The sequence below is a fragment of the Hemiscyllium ocellatum genome, chromosome 37 (genome assembly GCF_020745735.1).
Source record: "Hemiscyllium ocellatum isolate sHemOce1 chromosome 37, sHemOce1.pat.X.cur, whole genome shotgun sequence".
Lineage (NCBI taxonomy): Eukaryota > Metazoa > Chordata > Chondrichthyes > Orectolobiformes > Hemiscylliidae > Hemiscyllium > Hemiscyllium ocellatum.
The window spans coordinates 17,230,718-17,243,708 of record NC_083437.1 but is presented as its reverse complement, the minus strand read 5'-3'; the positions used below and the strand labels follow the sequence as shown (position 1 = coordinate 17,243,708).

Sequence of the window (12,991 nt, the reverse complement as noted above, 5' to 3'; positions counted from 1 at the left end):
TACTCTGGCATGGCCCACTGCTTAACCTCATAGATGAAGAACAGCCACTTGAGCTGGATTTTGAACTGCTGCCAGGGAGTAAGAAATTCAAATTAGAAGAGAAGGGAGAAAAACTGGAAATAAAGCTGTGGTTACATAATGCAGAGTTTCATTTGGAAGAAAAATACTGAGGAGTTTCACAGATTGCTTAACTGGCTTCAATGAATTTCTAACTTTTTGCACAATACAGCATACAAACACATTGATGAAGGTACAGCTGTGGATATGGTGTACATGGATTTTAACAAGGCGTCTGATAAAGTGGATAGTGTCAAAGGCTGTTGTAGGTTGCAACAAGACATTGACAGGATGCAGAGCTGGGCTGATAAGTGGCAGATGGAGTTCAACCTGGAAATATGTGAAGTGATTCAGTTTGATAGGTTGAATTTGAATGCAGATTATAGGATTCAAGGCAAGATTCTTGGCAGTGTGGAGGAACAGATGGATCTTGGGGTCCACGTCCATAGATCCCTCAAAGTTGCCACTCAAGTTGATAGGGTTGTTAAGAAGGTGTATGGTGTGTTGGCTTTCATTAACAGGGGTGTTGAGTTTAAGAGCTGTGAAGTTATGCTGCAGCTCTGTACATCCCTAGTTAGACCACACTTGGAAGATAGTGTTCTGTTCTGATCGCCTCATTATAGGAAGAATGTGGAAGCTTTAGAGAGAGTGGAGAGGAGATTTACCAGGATGATACCTGGACTGAAGGGTAAATCATAAGAGGAAGGTAAAGGGAGCTAGGGCTTTTCTCATTTGAGTGAAGAAGTATGAGAGGTAACTTGATTGAGGTATACAAGGTAATGAGAGGCACAGATAGAGTCGATAGCCAAAAGTCTTTTTCCCATGCCAGAAATGGCTATCACAAGGAGGCATAATTTTAAGGTGATTGGAGGAAGGTTTAGGGGAGATGTCAGAGGTAGGTCCTTTACACAGAGAGTGGTGGGTGCGTGGATGCACTGCCAGCAGTGGTAGTAGAATCAGGTACATGTGGGACATTTAAGCGACTCTTGAACAGGCACATGGAAGATAGTAAAATGTAGGGTATGTAGGTTAGTTTGATCTTACAGTAGAATAATAGGTTGGCACAACATTGAGGACTGAAGGGCCTGTACTGTGCTGTGCTGTTCTATAAGCAGTGCTTTTTAGTAACACTAGCAACGGACTGCATTTGAAGTCAGATGTTTTGAGTGCAATTAGTGCAATGTAGAAAGTCTGTTGAAGAAAGCCTTGGCTTTTCTGCATAATGCATGTACTTAGCTCACAGAAAGCACTGAAAACATTGAGCCTTCATTGCTCACATCTCACTAGCTCTACAGTTATCACTGGAACATCTGAATAAGAAGGACACCTATGTCAGACTCTTATTTGTTGACTTTAGCTCTGCCTCCAATACCATAATTCCAACAAAACTCATCTGCAAACTCTGATACCAGGACTCTGCTGCCTGCTCTGCAACTAGATCCTCGACTTCTTGACTCGCAGACTGCAATCAGTAAGGATAAACGACAATACTTCCTCTGCAATAATCCTCAACACCGGTGCCCTGCAAGCCTGCATATCCAGCTCCTTACTATACTCTTTATACACTTATGACTTTCTGGCCAAATTCAGTTCTAACTTCAATTACAAGTTTGCTGATGATGCCAATGTAGTGAGCCAAATCTCAAATAATGACGAGACGAGTACAGGAAAGAGATAGAGGCTTTACTGTCATGATGTAAAGACTACAATCTCTCCCTCAATGGCAGCTGAACAACTTAGCTGGTCATCGACTTCAGGATGTGGAGTGGAGGACACGGCCCATCTGTAAAAATGGTAGTAAAGTGGAGGTGGTTGAGAGCTTCAAGTTCCTGGGAGTAAATGCCACCAACGATCTATCCTGGTCCATCCACGTTGATGCTACAGTCAAGAAAACACAACCACGTCTCTACTTCCTCAAAAGGCTACTGCAATTCGGCATTCCACAATGATTCTTACCAATCTTTATAGATGCACCGTAGAAAGCATCCTATCCAAATTTATCCGAGTTTGATATGGCAACTGCTCTGCCCTTGCCTGCAAGAAATTACAGAGAGTTGTGAACGCAGCCCATGAAAACCAGCCTTATTCCCATTGACTTCTCTTCCTGCTGCCTCAGGAAAGCAGCCAATGTAATCAAAGACCCCGCCCACCCTGCTTATACACTATTCCGCCTTCTTCCATCAACAGAAGATACAGAAGTTTGAAACATGTACGAAGAGATTTAAGAACAGCTTCTTCCTTGCAGTTATCAAGTTTATGAACAGACCTCTCCTTGATCTTTTCCTGCACCTTCTCTGTAGCTGTAACACTACATTCTGCATTGTGTTCTATTACCCTGACGTATCGTTATGATCACACAAAACAATCCTTTTTACTATCTCCTGTTACAGGAGACAACATGACTAAAAGGACAAGTATAACAGTTGAAAATGCTGAAAGAAAATAGATAAAATTTAAAATGTAAAAGCTAATGTATGAGAGATAAAAGAAGGTCTTAAGAACTGATAAAATGTAAGTGCAGAAAGGGTAGAGAAGGAGTAAATTATAACAGAATTCTAACAGAGGGAAGTGAAAACTTTGGGAATAAAATTTCAGTGAGAAGATTGTATTGTTTTGAGTTATAAAATTATCATCAGGAAGATTGTCAACACCTTTATTCTGTTCTTATAAAACCACCAAAAATACAGGTTCCTGCATTCTAGGATGGATATGATTGCACTCGAGAAGGTTGTTACGACTGGACATGGTGAGGATCCCTATGTTATTACAGTTCAAATGGATACCACAATTTCTTAAGCTCCCAGGTGAGGAGGGATAAACTGGCTCCTCTCCTTTATTCGTCTGGCTTTTCACTTTGTCCTAACGAGGTTAATTTAGATGGGGTCACTCCTTTTGTGGATACTTTTCTCCCTTATGAACTGAATTTATGTTATAAAAGGAGCCAATTTATCCAGGCTCTCTTAAGTTAATAAAAGAGTGAGTTTATTAGTTACTAAGCTTGAAAATAAAAAAAATGCAAGACATGTATACAAATTAGATACAAGTACTTGCTTTTAAAAGTCAGTAGACATTGGGATCAGTCTCTCTGGTGATTCATGAAGAATAGATAGTTGAACACTGATAATTAATTCGTCAATTTTAGGATTCTAGGCTTTGCAATTAATTCTGGTCCTTTTTGATGTTTGTTGCTTGGTAGCATTCAGAGCAATGCAGTCTTCTTGTCCTGCTTTCTTTTGAGAGCTTGCTGTCTAGATGGTTCCTAGCACTCAGAGCATTTTTACCTGTATCTTTTACCTGGAATACAGCATGAGTATTGATGGCCCTTAGACTGAGACCTTCATGGTGTACTAGTGCTAGAACCCAGGTTAGTAATCATAAATGCCCCAGTTCAGTCACTCACTTAGTTAGTTCCACTAACACACAAATCAGGGCTACAGTCAATTTTTAACACCTTCTTGTATATGCCAGGAAGGACAAAGCACAAAACTGTTTGCAAGAGGTGCTTTTTGCTGAGAGGGGAGAGACAGTTGTTATCTCTTGTTGTTCCGTCCCTCAGTTTAAAATTTCCCTGTACAATAATCCATGACAGCACTGGATTTACATTCATAGTCCTTTTTGTTTATATAGTCCTCTGTTAAAGAATATATTTTGGAATTAGAAGTTAAAATGTCCATAGTACTTTGGGGTTCTGATCTGTGGTCAAGGCAATGTACATGTGATGCTTACAATAATATTGTCAGGAATAAAGAATTTAGCCCAGTGGGAAGGTCAGATAGGCTGAAGGTTTTTGTTTGAAAGGGTGGGAGGAAACATATAATGTAGGTGTAGGTGATAATCAGGTGCCTTAAGAAAGTAACTAAGAAGGTCCTATTTCCCTTAGCAGAAAGATCAATAATTATGAGGTTTTTGTTTAAAGAAAGATGTGCAGGTCAGGTGAATTGACCATGCTAAATTGCCCGTAGTGTTAGGTAAGGGGTAAATGTAGGGGTATGGGTGGGTTGCGCTTCAGCGGGTCGGTGTGGACTTGTTGGGCCGAAGGGCCTGTTTCCACACTGTAAGTAATCTAAAAAAAAATGGGCAGAAAGACTAGTGGGAAGTTGAGGAGAAATTATTTTCATCCAGAGGGTCTGCATCAAGGCTGAAACCTCATCATATTTAAAATACTCAAATATGCTCTTGATGTCCTAAACCCATTAGGGGGACATATAATTAAACTGGATAGCTTCTTTTCAACCAGTACAGACAGGATGTTGGCCATTGGCATGCTAAGATATTGCATAAAGTCATATACCTAGATACCCGAAAACATATTTTTACAACTCTTCAAAAATCCTAAATTTTCCTTCCACATGGAGAAAGATATTATGCAGGATTGCTCCAAAGTACAAATCACCTTACAGTGAATCTCCCTCATAGCTGAATGCTGGAAATCACAATGAGTAGAGAGGCTGCTAAACAATATCGATCTGTCTATAGTCCAACCAGGAAGAAAAAACCTTTAATTATTGTTTTATTTTGGTATTCTCTCTTGAAATCTCTCCACCACCTTCTTCTCCTTTAAAAGATTTCTCAAAACACATCTCTATGTCTAAACTCCTCCTCATCCCTTCCTTCATGGGGTTCAGCATCTATTTCCTTATATTTAGTTGTGAATTATCCTGGGACAGTTTTGTACATTTGGGGTGGCATGGTGGCTCAGTGGTTAGCACTGCTGCCTAATAGTGCTCAGGACCTGGGTTCAATCCCTGGCTTGGGCACCTGTCTGTGTGGAGTTTGCACATTCTTCCTGTTTTCCCTCCCACAATCCTAAGTTGCCCATACTGTTAGGTGCATTAGTCAGGAGTAAATGTAGGAGATTGGGTCTGGGTGGGTTACTTGCTGGAGGGTTGGTGTGGACTTGTTGGGCTGAAGGGCTAATGTCCATACTGTAGGGAACCTAATCTCATGAAAGATGCTATATAAACGCAAGTTATTGTACAAGGACATGAAATGGAAGGGACAGCATGGTGGCTCAATGGTTAGCACTGCTGCCTCCCAGTGCCAGGGACCCAGGTTCAATTCCCACCTGTGTGGAGTTTGCACATTCTCTCCGTGTCTGCGTGGGTTTCCTCTCACAATCCAAAGATGTGCAGGTTAGATGAATTGGCCATGTGAAATTGCCCATAGTGTTAGGTGCATTAGTCAAGGGTAAATGTAGGGCAATAGGTCTGGGTGGGTTGCTCTTCGGAGGGTCGGTGTGGATTTGTTGGGCTGAAGGGCTGCTTCCATACTGTAGGTAATCTAATCAAAGGTTTGTTAAAACTCCTATCTTTGCTCCACTTGCAGCTCAAGATTGAAAACTCTATTTTCCTTGTACATGGTGCACACTTCATATCTCCCACCAAGTCTCAATGCAAATATAATTAAAACAAAAAAGATTATTTACTGTCAACCGAAATAAAAGTAACGTAATCAGGATTCAAGTTATGAAAATTATGTTTAAAGGCGGACTCCCAGCCAGCAGATGTCAATGTCTGAGGAGTTTTCAGGATTTTCCTTTGTAAAAACTGCTTTTCCTTCCTGAGATGTGTGTTCATGACTGATTGTGAATAGAGAGCTGTCACATCATGTCACAGACACAGGGGCAGATTTACATTTTAACCTAACGGCGGGTGGGCTGGAATATGTACAAAAAAAAGACCCGAGCAGAAAAATAACCCGACCTCCCTCCCCATAACACATTTGCAACAACCACATCATTTCTTCCCAATTAAACGAATCCAGGTACTTAAAGTTGATCTGAGAACGGGACAGAAAGGAGGAAGAAGGGGGGGGAAGAATAAAAAGCAACGCAGTTTTGTGGCATGGTTTGGAGAAGGAAGGGAAAGGCGGAAGTTTGATGCTTTAATTATTTAGAATATATATATAAATATATATATAGATAAAAGAGGCAGACAGATGTGAGGCGGGTCCACGTGGTTTGTTTCAGACACAGATCTATTGTTCAGATCAATAAAAAGGCAGAGTCAGAGAGAGAGATAGAGAGAAGGGGGAAGAGAGAAAGGAGATAAACCTAAAGGTTTAAAACCTGGCAGGAAGGGGAAAAAAAAACATACAATTGAGTGACTTTCCATCAAGTTGAGCGGATATTTAATCACTTGAAGCGGCGATTTAAAAGGAGAGGAAATAATTTGGCGATCTTCTTACTTACATAAAAATTGGGGATTTCCTTTTTTTTCCCTCCCTCCTTCCCACCCCCCCCTCATCCTGTCGTTGCCTGAGACAAGATGCCTCGCAAGAAGGTGGACAAAAAGAAAACGAAAGGTGGAAGGAAAAGGGAGAGAGACTTCAGCGATGAAGAGGAGCTGGAGCTGGAGCATCCCGGCAAGAAGATGGGCAAGCCCGTCCTTCAGACCGTCAATGAGCCGGAGGAGACCAAGGAAAAAATAGTAAGAAAGCTCGGGGCTTTGTGGCGGGGACGGGATGGAGGGTAACTTCTCCCATCCTCACTTCTCTCTCTCTCTTTTTAAAAAATTCTCTTTTTAAACCAATCCCTCGACCTATTCTAATCCTTCAAACAAAGCCCCCCCCCCCTTTTCTTTTCCCTTTTTTTCCACCCCACACAAATTTAAAACTTAATGCCGGGAAGAGCTTTCTCACAAAAAAAAAGTCCACATTTCCCCCTTCTGAAAAGTTTGTTTTTTTTTGGAAGAAATTACCTTTTTGTAAAACTTTGAAGTACAACTTTTTTTTAAAAAAAACTTTTTTTCATTTAATACTGATCCGATGCGCGAACAAAGAAGCCAGGCCCCGCACAGCGACTCCTTTTCTTAATTGTTTATCTTTTGCGGGGAGGGTGAAATATTTTAAAACCAGCGAAAGAGGAGCCGGTTTTATATTTTTTTTCCCCTTATTCAGAGGCCTGGAGTTTTTGTTTATTCCCCTCTCGCTGCTTTTTTTTTATTTTTTAAAAGGAAGGATCGGAGGGATTTAAATTATTTCCACCCACTCAACAGACTTTGATTTTTTAAAAAAAAAATAAGTACGAAAAACAGTTCTGATTTTATTTACGATTTTGTTTTTTTAAAAAATGTATGTTTTGTGAGGAGGGTTTTGTTGTTTTTTGTGTGTGCGGCCGCGGCCCAGGCAGGCTCCATCGAATGGCAGAGACGGACGGCGGGCCTGCGGGAGCAATCACTTTAAATAATGGAGAGTTTGTACAAGTCTAGACTCTTCTCCCTTTTTTGGTGTTTCGGTGGGGGGCGAGGGGCTTTTTTTTTGCGCGGGGGGGGGGGGGCGGTGCGGCTGAGAGTGGGCCCCAGGGAGCGAGGCTCCGGACTCGGCCGGGACTCGGGCTTCTGCCCCCGGACTAGGCCGCACGCCGAGCCCGTCTCCTCCTCGGCGGCACCTTCTCCCCCCCCAGCCCGACCTCAGCCTCTTCCCCACCCCCGGCACCGAGGGGGAGGGAAAAACAATTACATTTACCACCGACATGTTTGCAATTCAAACTTCATTATTTTCCCTCAAAAAAAATCAAACTTCTCCCCTTAGTCACTTTCCTTTTTTTTTCACCTTTTTAATTTTTTTTCTAAAATCGGATGTCGCAGTGAGGAGGTTTATTTGATTAACTTTTTTCTTTTTTTAATTTAAATTTTTTTTCGTCCGTTTCCGCTGCTCCAATTTCCCGCCATTTCGCGGGCGGCCGGGGCCGGTTACTGCGCATGCTCTGGCGTCGCCTGTCAATCATCCCGGAATCCCAGGCAGTAGACCAGAGATGCAAACTGGAGGTACCTCTGGTGGGATGGCAGGGGCAATTGTTGGAAAAAATACCCCTCACTTGGAATACATACACTTTGCAACGTTTTAAACAATGATGAGAAAAGTTGAAGTCTCCCAGAGCTTGTGGTTGAACTTTAACCCGAGGTGCTTGTAAATATTTCACAAGTGATATTGCCTGTGGTCCTTTGTGCACGTTGGAGAATTGCCTCTCTTTATTACTAATAATACTGCTCACAATGATTCATGAATGTCCATAACACTGTATCACTACTAGGTACGAGAGGAGACATGACACTAGTACTGTCTTTTTGTAAACATGACTAGTTAAATGTGCATTTTTCCATACTATGATTTGACAGCAGAGAGAAGTGGGATAAGACCAGCCTCCAGGAGGAAGGTGAAACTAGGAAGGTATGAAGCTCTAGTTCTGAGGCTCTGCCAAGGTGTAATTTAAAGCCAGAGGAAGTATAATGGTTTTCTGTATTTCAACACAGTATAATGTAGAGAACTGAAATCAGCAGTTTGAGGGATTCTTTACCTCAGTTGGCTGGACATCTGATTTGCGATGCAGTATGAAGCTAACAGCATGGGTTCGATTCCGCACCAGTGGAGATGGCTTCTTTTTAGCCTCTCCACTCAGATGAGGTGGAGTGACCTTCAAGTTAAACCACCACCACCAGTTGTTTCTCGGAGAGCAGCCTTATGGTCTTCTGGGAATATGGTGCTTTTATGGTTCTGGAGAAGAGGAATGTTGTGATGAAAGGTGTATGTTTTGGGATTGGGATTTCAAAATAGTGGCAGATGAATGTAGCAAAAGTGAGGACTGCAGATGCTGGAAACTAGAGTTTTTAGATTGGAGTGATGCTGGAAAAGCACAGCAGGTCAGGCAGCATCCGAGGAGCAGGATGAATGTGGGTCAGTTCTGTGAAGATAATTTATTTTTATATCAGGACAAAGTAATTTGGATATTGATTCAAGCACCTCAGTTCCAAAAAGGCATTCAAGTGCCTAGGAAATTCCAAATAGTGTTAATGGATGAATATGTTTATACTGTTGAGATTATGACTGACAGTCTAAATGGATCAGAAAGCTACTCAAATTAATTTTGATGTCAGAACAGAAAGTTCAAGCTTTCAGTTCAGTAGAGCCAGGAGTTCAATTCAGTTTCTCAGTTTAAAAAAAAATTGGAAACCCTTCAGGGAAGTCAGTCAGCTCAGCTGAAAGGGCTTCTATTCTGGAATATCCAAGCTGGGAGAGCTTGATTCAGTGCCTTTTAAGTTCTTCAGACTCAAAGGGAAGTGAATATTTTACTAGGATTGAATGTAACGGCTTGGGTTGGGAAATGGGTTGAAACTTTTTGTTTTGATCACTTATTAAGTAACATTCACTGCACGTGTTTCTAACAATTGCAAAAATTAAACACGTGATTTATAAACCCACGTTTCATTTTAGGATTTGATTTGTCAGTTTTATCATTTTACTGGGATCATAACAACACAGACATTTTACTCTTTAGAGCTGAGAAAGGTTTAAGAGTAATGAAGCAAATCTGGGAGGGAAACAGGTTTTTCATTGCATAGCCTTGAGCTCTGCATAATGTTTGTATATTTGTTTGCTAAAAGCATAGAATTAAAATGTATCATATTTTCCAAAGCAGTTGTGTTGTGCATTCTTTTTGAGGATTGAATATACTTTTCCCTTGAGAGTTAACAGCAGTGTTTGGCAGAAGGATGGCATAATTAAACATCTGCCCTTGTTCAGTATCTTTGACCAACAATTGGGTAAAAACATTGAAATTGTCATAGGCCACTTTGGAACTGATCTCAAAATTCTGAGGAAGCAGCTTCCTCTACTTCCAATGGAGCTACACATGGATGGCAGCACAAAATGGCCTCTTTTGCAAGACCATCATCCTGGACTGCTGTTGTACAGTTCAAGCTTAATTTTGTAGTTTGTAAAATGGGACAAACTTTATCAAAGGAGGCTTGACTGTTGGTGATGTTACAGTGCTCAGTCCTTCTGGTCCTGGAAGCCCAACAACTACAAAAGTTATAAAAACTCATTGTACTCGTGTCCTGTATTCCTCCAATTTTCTTCATTCTGGATGCAGTAATTGCTTCTGGTACCTCCTAATTAATGTTAGTGAATGTCAGGAGGATTTGAACCTGATTACTGTGTTAGCACAAATCAATGCAGTCTTCATATGGACATACATGGATTAGTGTAGGTTAGATGGGCTTCAGATTGATATGACTGGTCGGCGCAACATTGAGGACCGAAGGGCCTGTACTGCGCTGTAATGTTCTATGTTCATATTTACGAATCTGCATTGGAACTAGAGGTTTTTATTGTTTTGTATAGGATAATGAGTGGATTTTACTTGTTAGGTTGACTATAAACACCCTTTTATTTGTTCACTTAATTTTTGGAATGTGTACATTTTTAAATATGGCTAAGCCCTGCTCATCACAAAAAGCTCTTCTTACAAGGTGGAAACCAAATAGTGAGTAGTGCAGTGCAACTATTTCTCGTACATCTGTACATCAATTGCCTTCAACATCATTTTTTTTATTACAGTTCTTTCATAAAAATCCAACAATTTTCATTACTTAAAGCTGCCTATCATGTGCTTTAGTCTCTCTTCTACCAACTTTTTATTTGATGTTGAATATATCAAAATCCTTTAACGTTCAAACTTTGCACTTCATCCTAGGATGATAATTGTACTATTCCTCTTAACGATATAGCCACAGCAACAAAGGTGCTTCGTGAAAGACGTTTAGTCATCTTGAACTTTTTTTTGTGGATAAGTTTTAAACTAGTTGCTTTTATAGTATAAGACAAATACTTGTCAAACTGCAAAGATTGCTAGCCAAGGTGAGATTTGTGTCGGATTTGAGGTTGATCCTCTTTGATTAACCTGCAAGTGAGGGATATGAGCAGTTGTGCCAGAGCCTCGCGGGTAATGAGCACAATCTGAAAAACCTCAAGTTTTCAATGTTGTTTGGTGTAATTGGTAAAGATCTGAGATGTATCTGTAGAGCATCTCTGCAGGTTGAAATTAGTGTATGATTTTATGGTGTAAAATCCAGCAGGGTCTTGATTGAAATTTCCAATCTTGGAGATGGCAGAAGCAGATAGTCATAGAGATGTACAGCACAGAAACAGACCCATTGGTCTAACTCATCCACATCAACCAGATATCCTAAGTTTAATCTAGTCCCGTTTGCCAGCAAATTGACTCATATCCCTCTAAAACCTTCCTTTTCATATACCCATCCAGATGCCTTTTAAATGTTGTAATTGTACCACTCTCCACCACTTCTCCGGCAGCTCATTCCATACACACACCACCCTTTCTGGAAAAAGTTGCCCTTTTAATCTTTTCCCTCTCGCCCTAAACCATGTCTATTTACCCTATCTATGCCCCTCATGATTTCATAAACTTGTATGAGGCCCCCCTCGCCTCTGCTTCAGGGGAAATGGCTCCACCCTTTTCAGCCTCTCCTATAACTCAAACCATATAACCCTGGCAAAATCCTTGTAAATTTTTTCTGAACCCTTTCAAGTTTCACAACATCCATCCTATAGAAGGGAGGCCAGACTTGTGCACAATCTTCCATAAGCGGCCTGGATGAAGTGGGCGAACTTTCCAGATTTCCAGCAAGTCAAGAATCTTCTGTACATCTTGGCAGCAAGTTGATGCATTGATGTGGCACAGCCTAACCATGAGAACTGAAGGAGAGTGTGCATGTGACAATCCCATCAAATGACCTGTTGCTGGGGGAATAGACCAAGAAAAGACATTTTAAAAGGCATCTGAATGGGTATATGACTAGGAAGAGTTTAGATGGATATGGACCAAGCGCTGGCAAATGGGACTAGATTAATCAGGATATCTGGTCATGGACGAGTTGGACCAAAGGACTTGTCTCTGTTTGAAGAACCTCTTCTGCAGGCCTCCCTCCAAGGTATTGCACCAAGCTTCCGTACCCAAAGAGATGAAGGCCACTTACTGAAGCTTCAAAGCCAATCTGATAAACAACCCCACTCCATATGCTTTCGGTGTACCCTACTGGGCCTGGATTCTCTGCAGTCTCAAAGAATAAGAAGTGATCTTACTGAAACTTCTGAAATACTTAGTCAGACTAGATACAGGTAGTGTTTTCCATGTTTGGTGAGTCAAAATGGGGTGGAGGTGTGCACAAGAATGCCACTTGGGTACAAACTGATTGATGTTTTACTGCAAGAATTGTGAACCTTTAGAATTCTCTGCCACAGATGACTGGAGAAGCTCAGTCTTTGAGAATATTTTGGGAAGCAATGGATGTGTTTCTGATTTACTAGTAGTGTATGGGGAATAATGTGGGTAAAAGGTATTGAAGTGTTTGATCAGCCATGATCGTACTGCATGGAAGAACTGAATGTCCTTTACTATGCCTACATCACTGACTTGCTCTTTCTTTGTACGTGACTCTGTTGCATATCCATCTGCAAGTATGATGTGGTCTGTATCCTTTCATGCAAATCATGCAGAAGACTTGCTGGCTGGGTGGAGTGGGTTAATGTGGCAAAGGAAGGACTAAATTAAAAGAGCTGTTTTCAATACTCGTGTTTTTTTTTTATTTTCTAACTGGATGAAGACTGTTAATGATGAGCCATGTAATTCCATCCTGTCACAACATATTGCCAAGTGATTTCTGAAGGCTAGAAATCCAAAATTAAATCAAATATCACTTAAGAATATGCAATTTTTGAACACCGTCCCTTCCATTGATGTCGCGATGCTTTTGTGATAAAATACATTTTTGCTTATAGGGGCTTATGTATCGAATATATCACAGACTGGTTGAATCTAACTTTGTACATCTAGCTACTGGTCTCAGGAGATTTGAGAACAAGCTAGAAATGGAAAGGCCCATTGAAGAGTTGTAGTCATTTGATTCCCCAGTAACATTATCTAAACAGATCAGACTGTTAGAAAATGGCGATACTCAGTATTATTGTTGTTTTTGTTTTGAAAGAGTTACAATGCAACATACAGACCCCTCTTCATCTTGCCATTTTGATCACTCCTAGATAGGTGACAATAAAACCTGATGCCATGAGACATGTCTTTGTTTCTTAGTCTTTGGGAGCTAACCATGGGAGCACTGACTCATGGAAGGCTTTTGCT

The 12,991-nt window shown here is 40.9% G+C and overlaps 1 protein-coding gene across 2 annotated transcripts in view; it reads left to right on the top strand.

The window, feature by feature from the left end:
* Nucleotides 1–5,651: 5,651 nt before the first annotated feature.
* The window catches only part of rcc2 (regulator of chromosome condensation 2), a 32,833-nt gene continuing 25,493 nt past the window's right edge, over nucleotides 5,652–12,991 (top strand). The window contains exons 1-2 of one of the 2 annotated variants that reach the window (XM_060851838.1): nucleotides 5,652–5,820; nucleotides 6,324–6,485. In XM_060851838.1, coding sequence (XP_060707821.1) covers nucleotides 6,324–6,485 — 162 coding nt within the window. In that variant the 5' untranslated portion in view covers nucleotides 5,652–5,820. Of the gene's footprint in view, nucleotides 5,821–5,930; nucleotides 6,486–12,991 lie in introns of those variants that run through there. The other variant, XM_060851837.1, reaches the window with a different exon arrangement.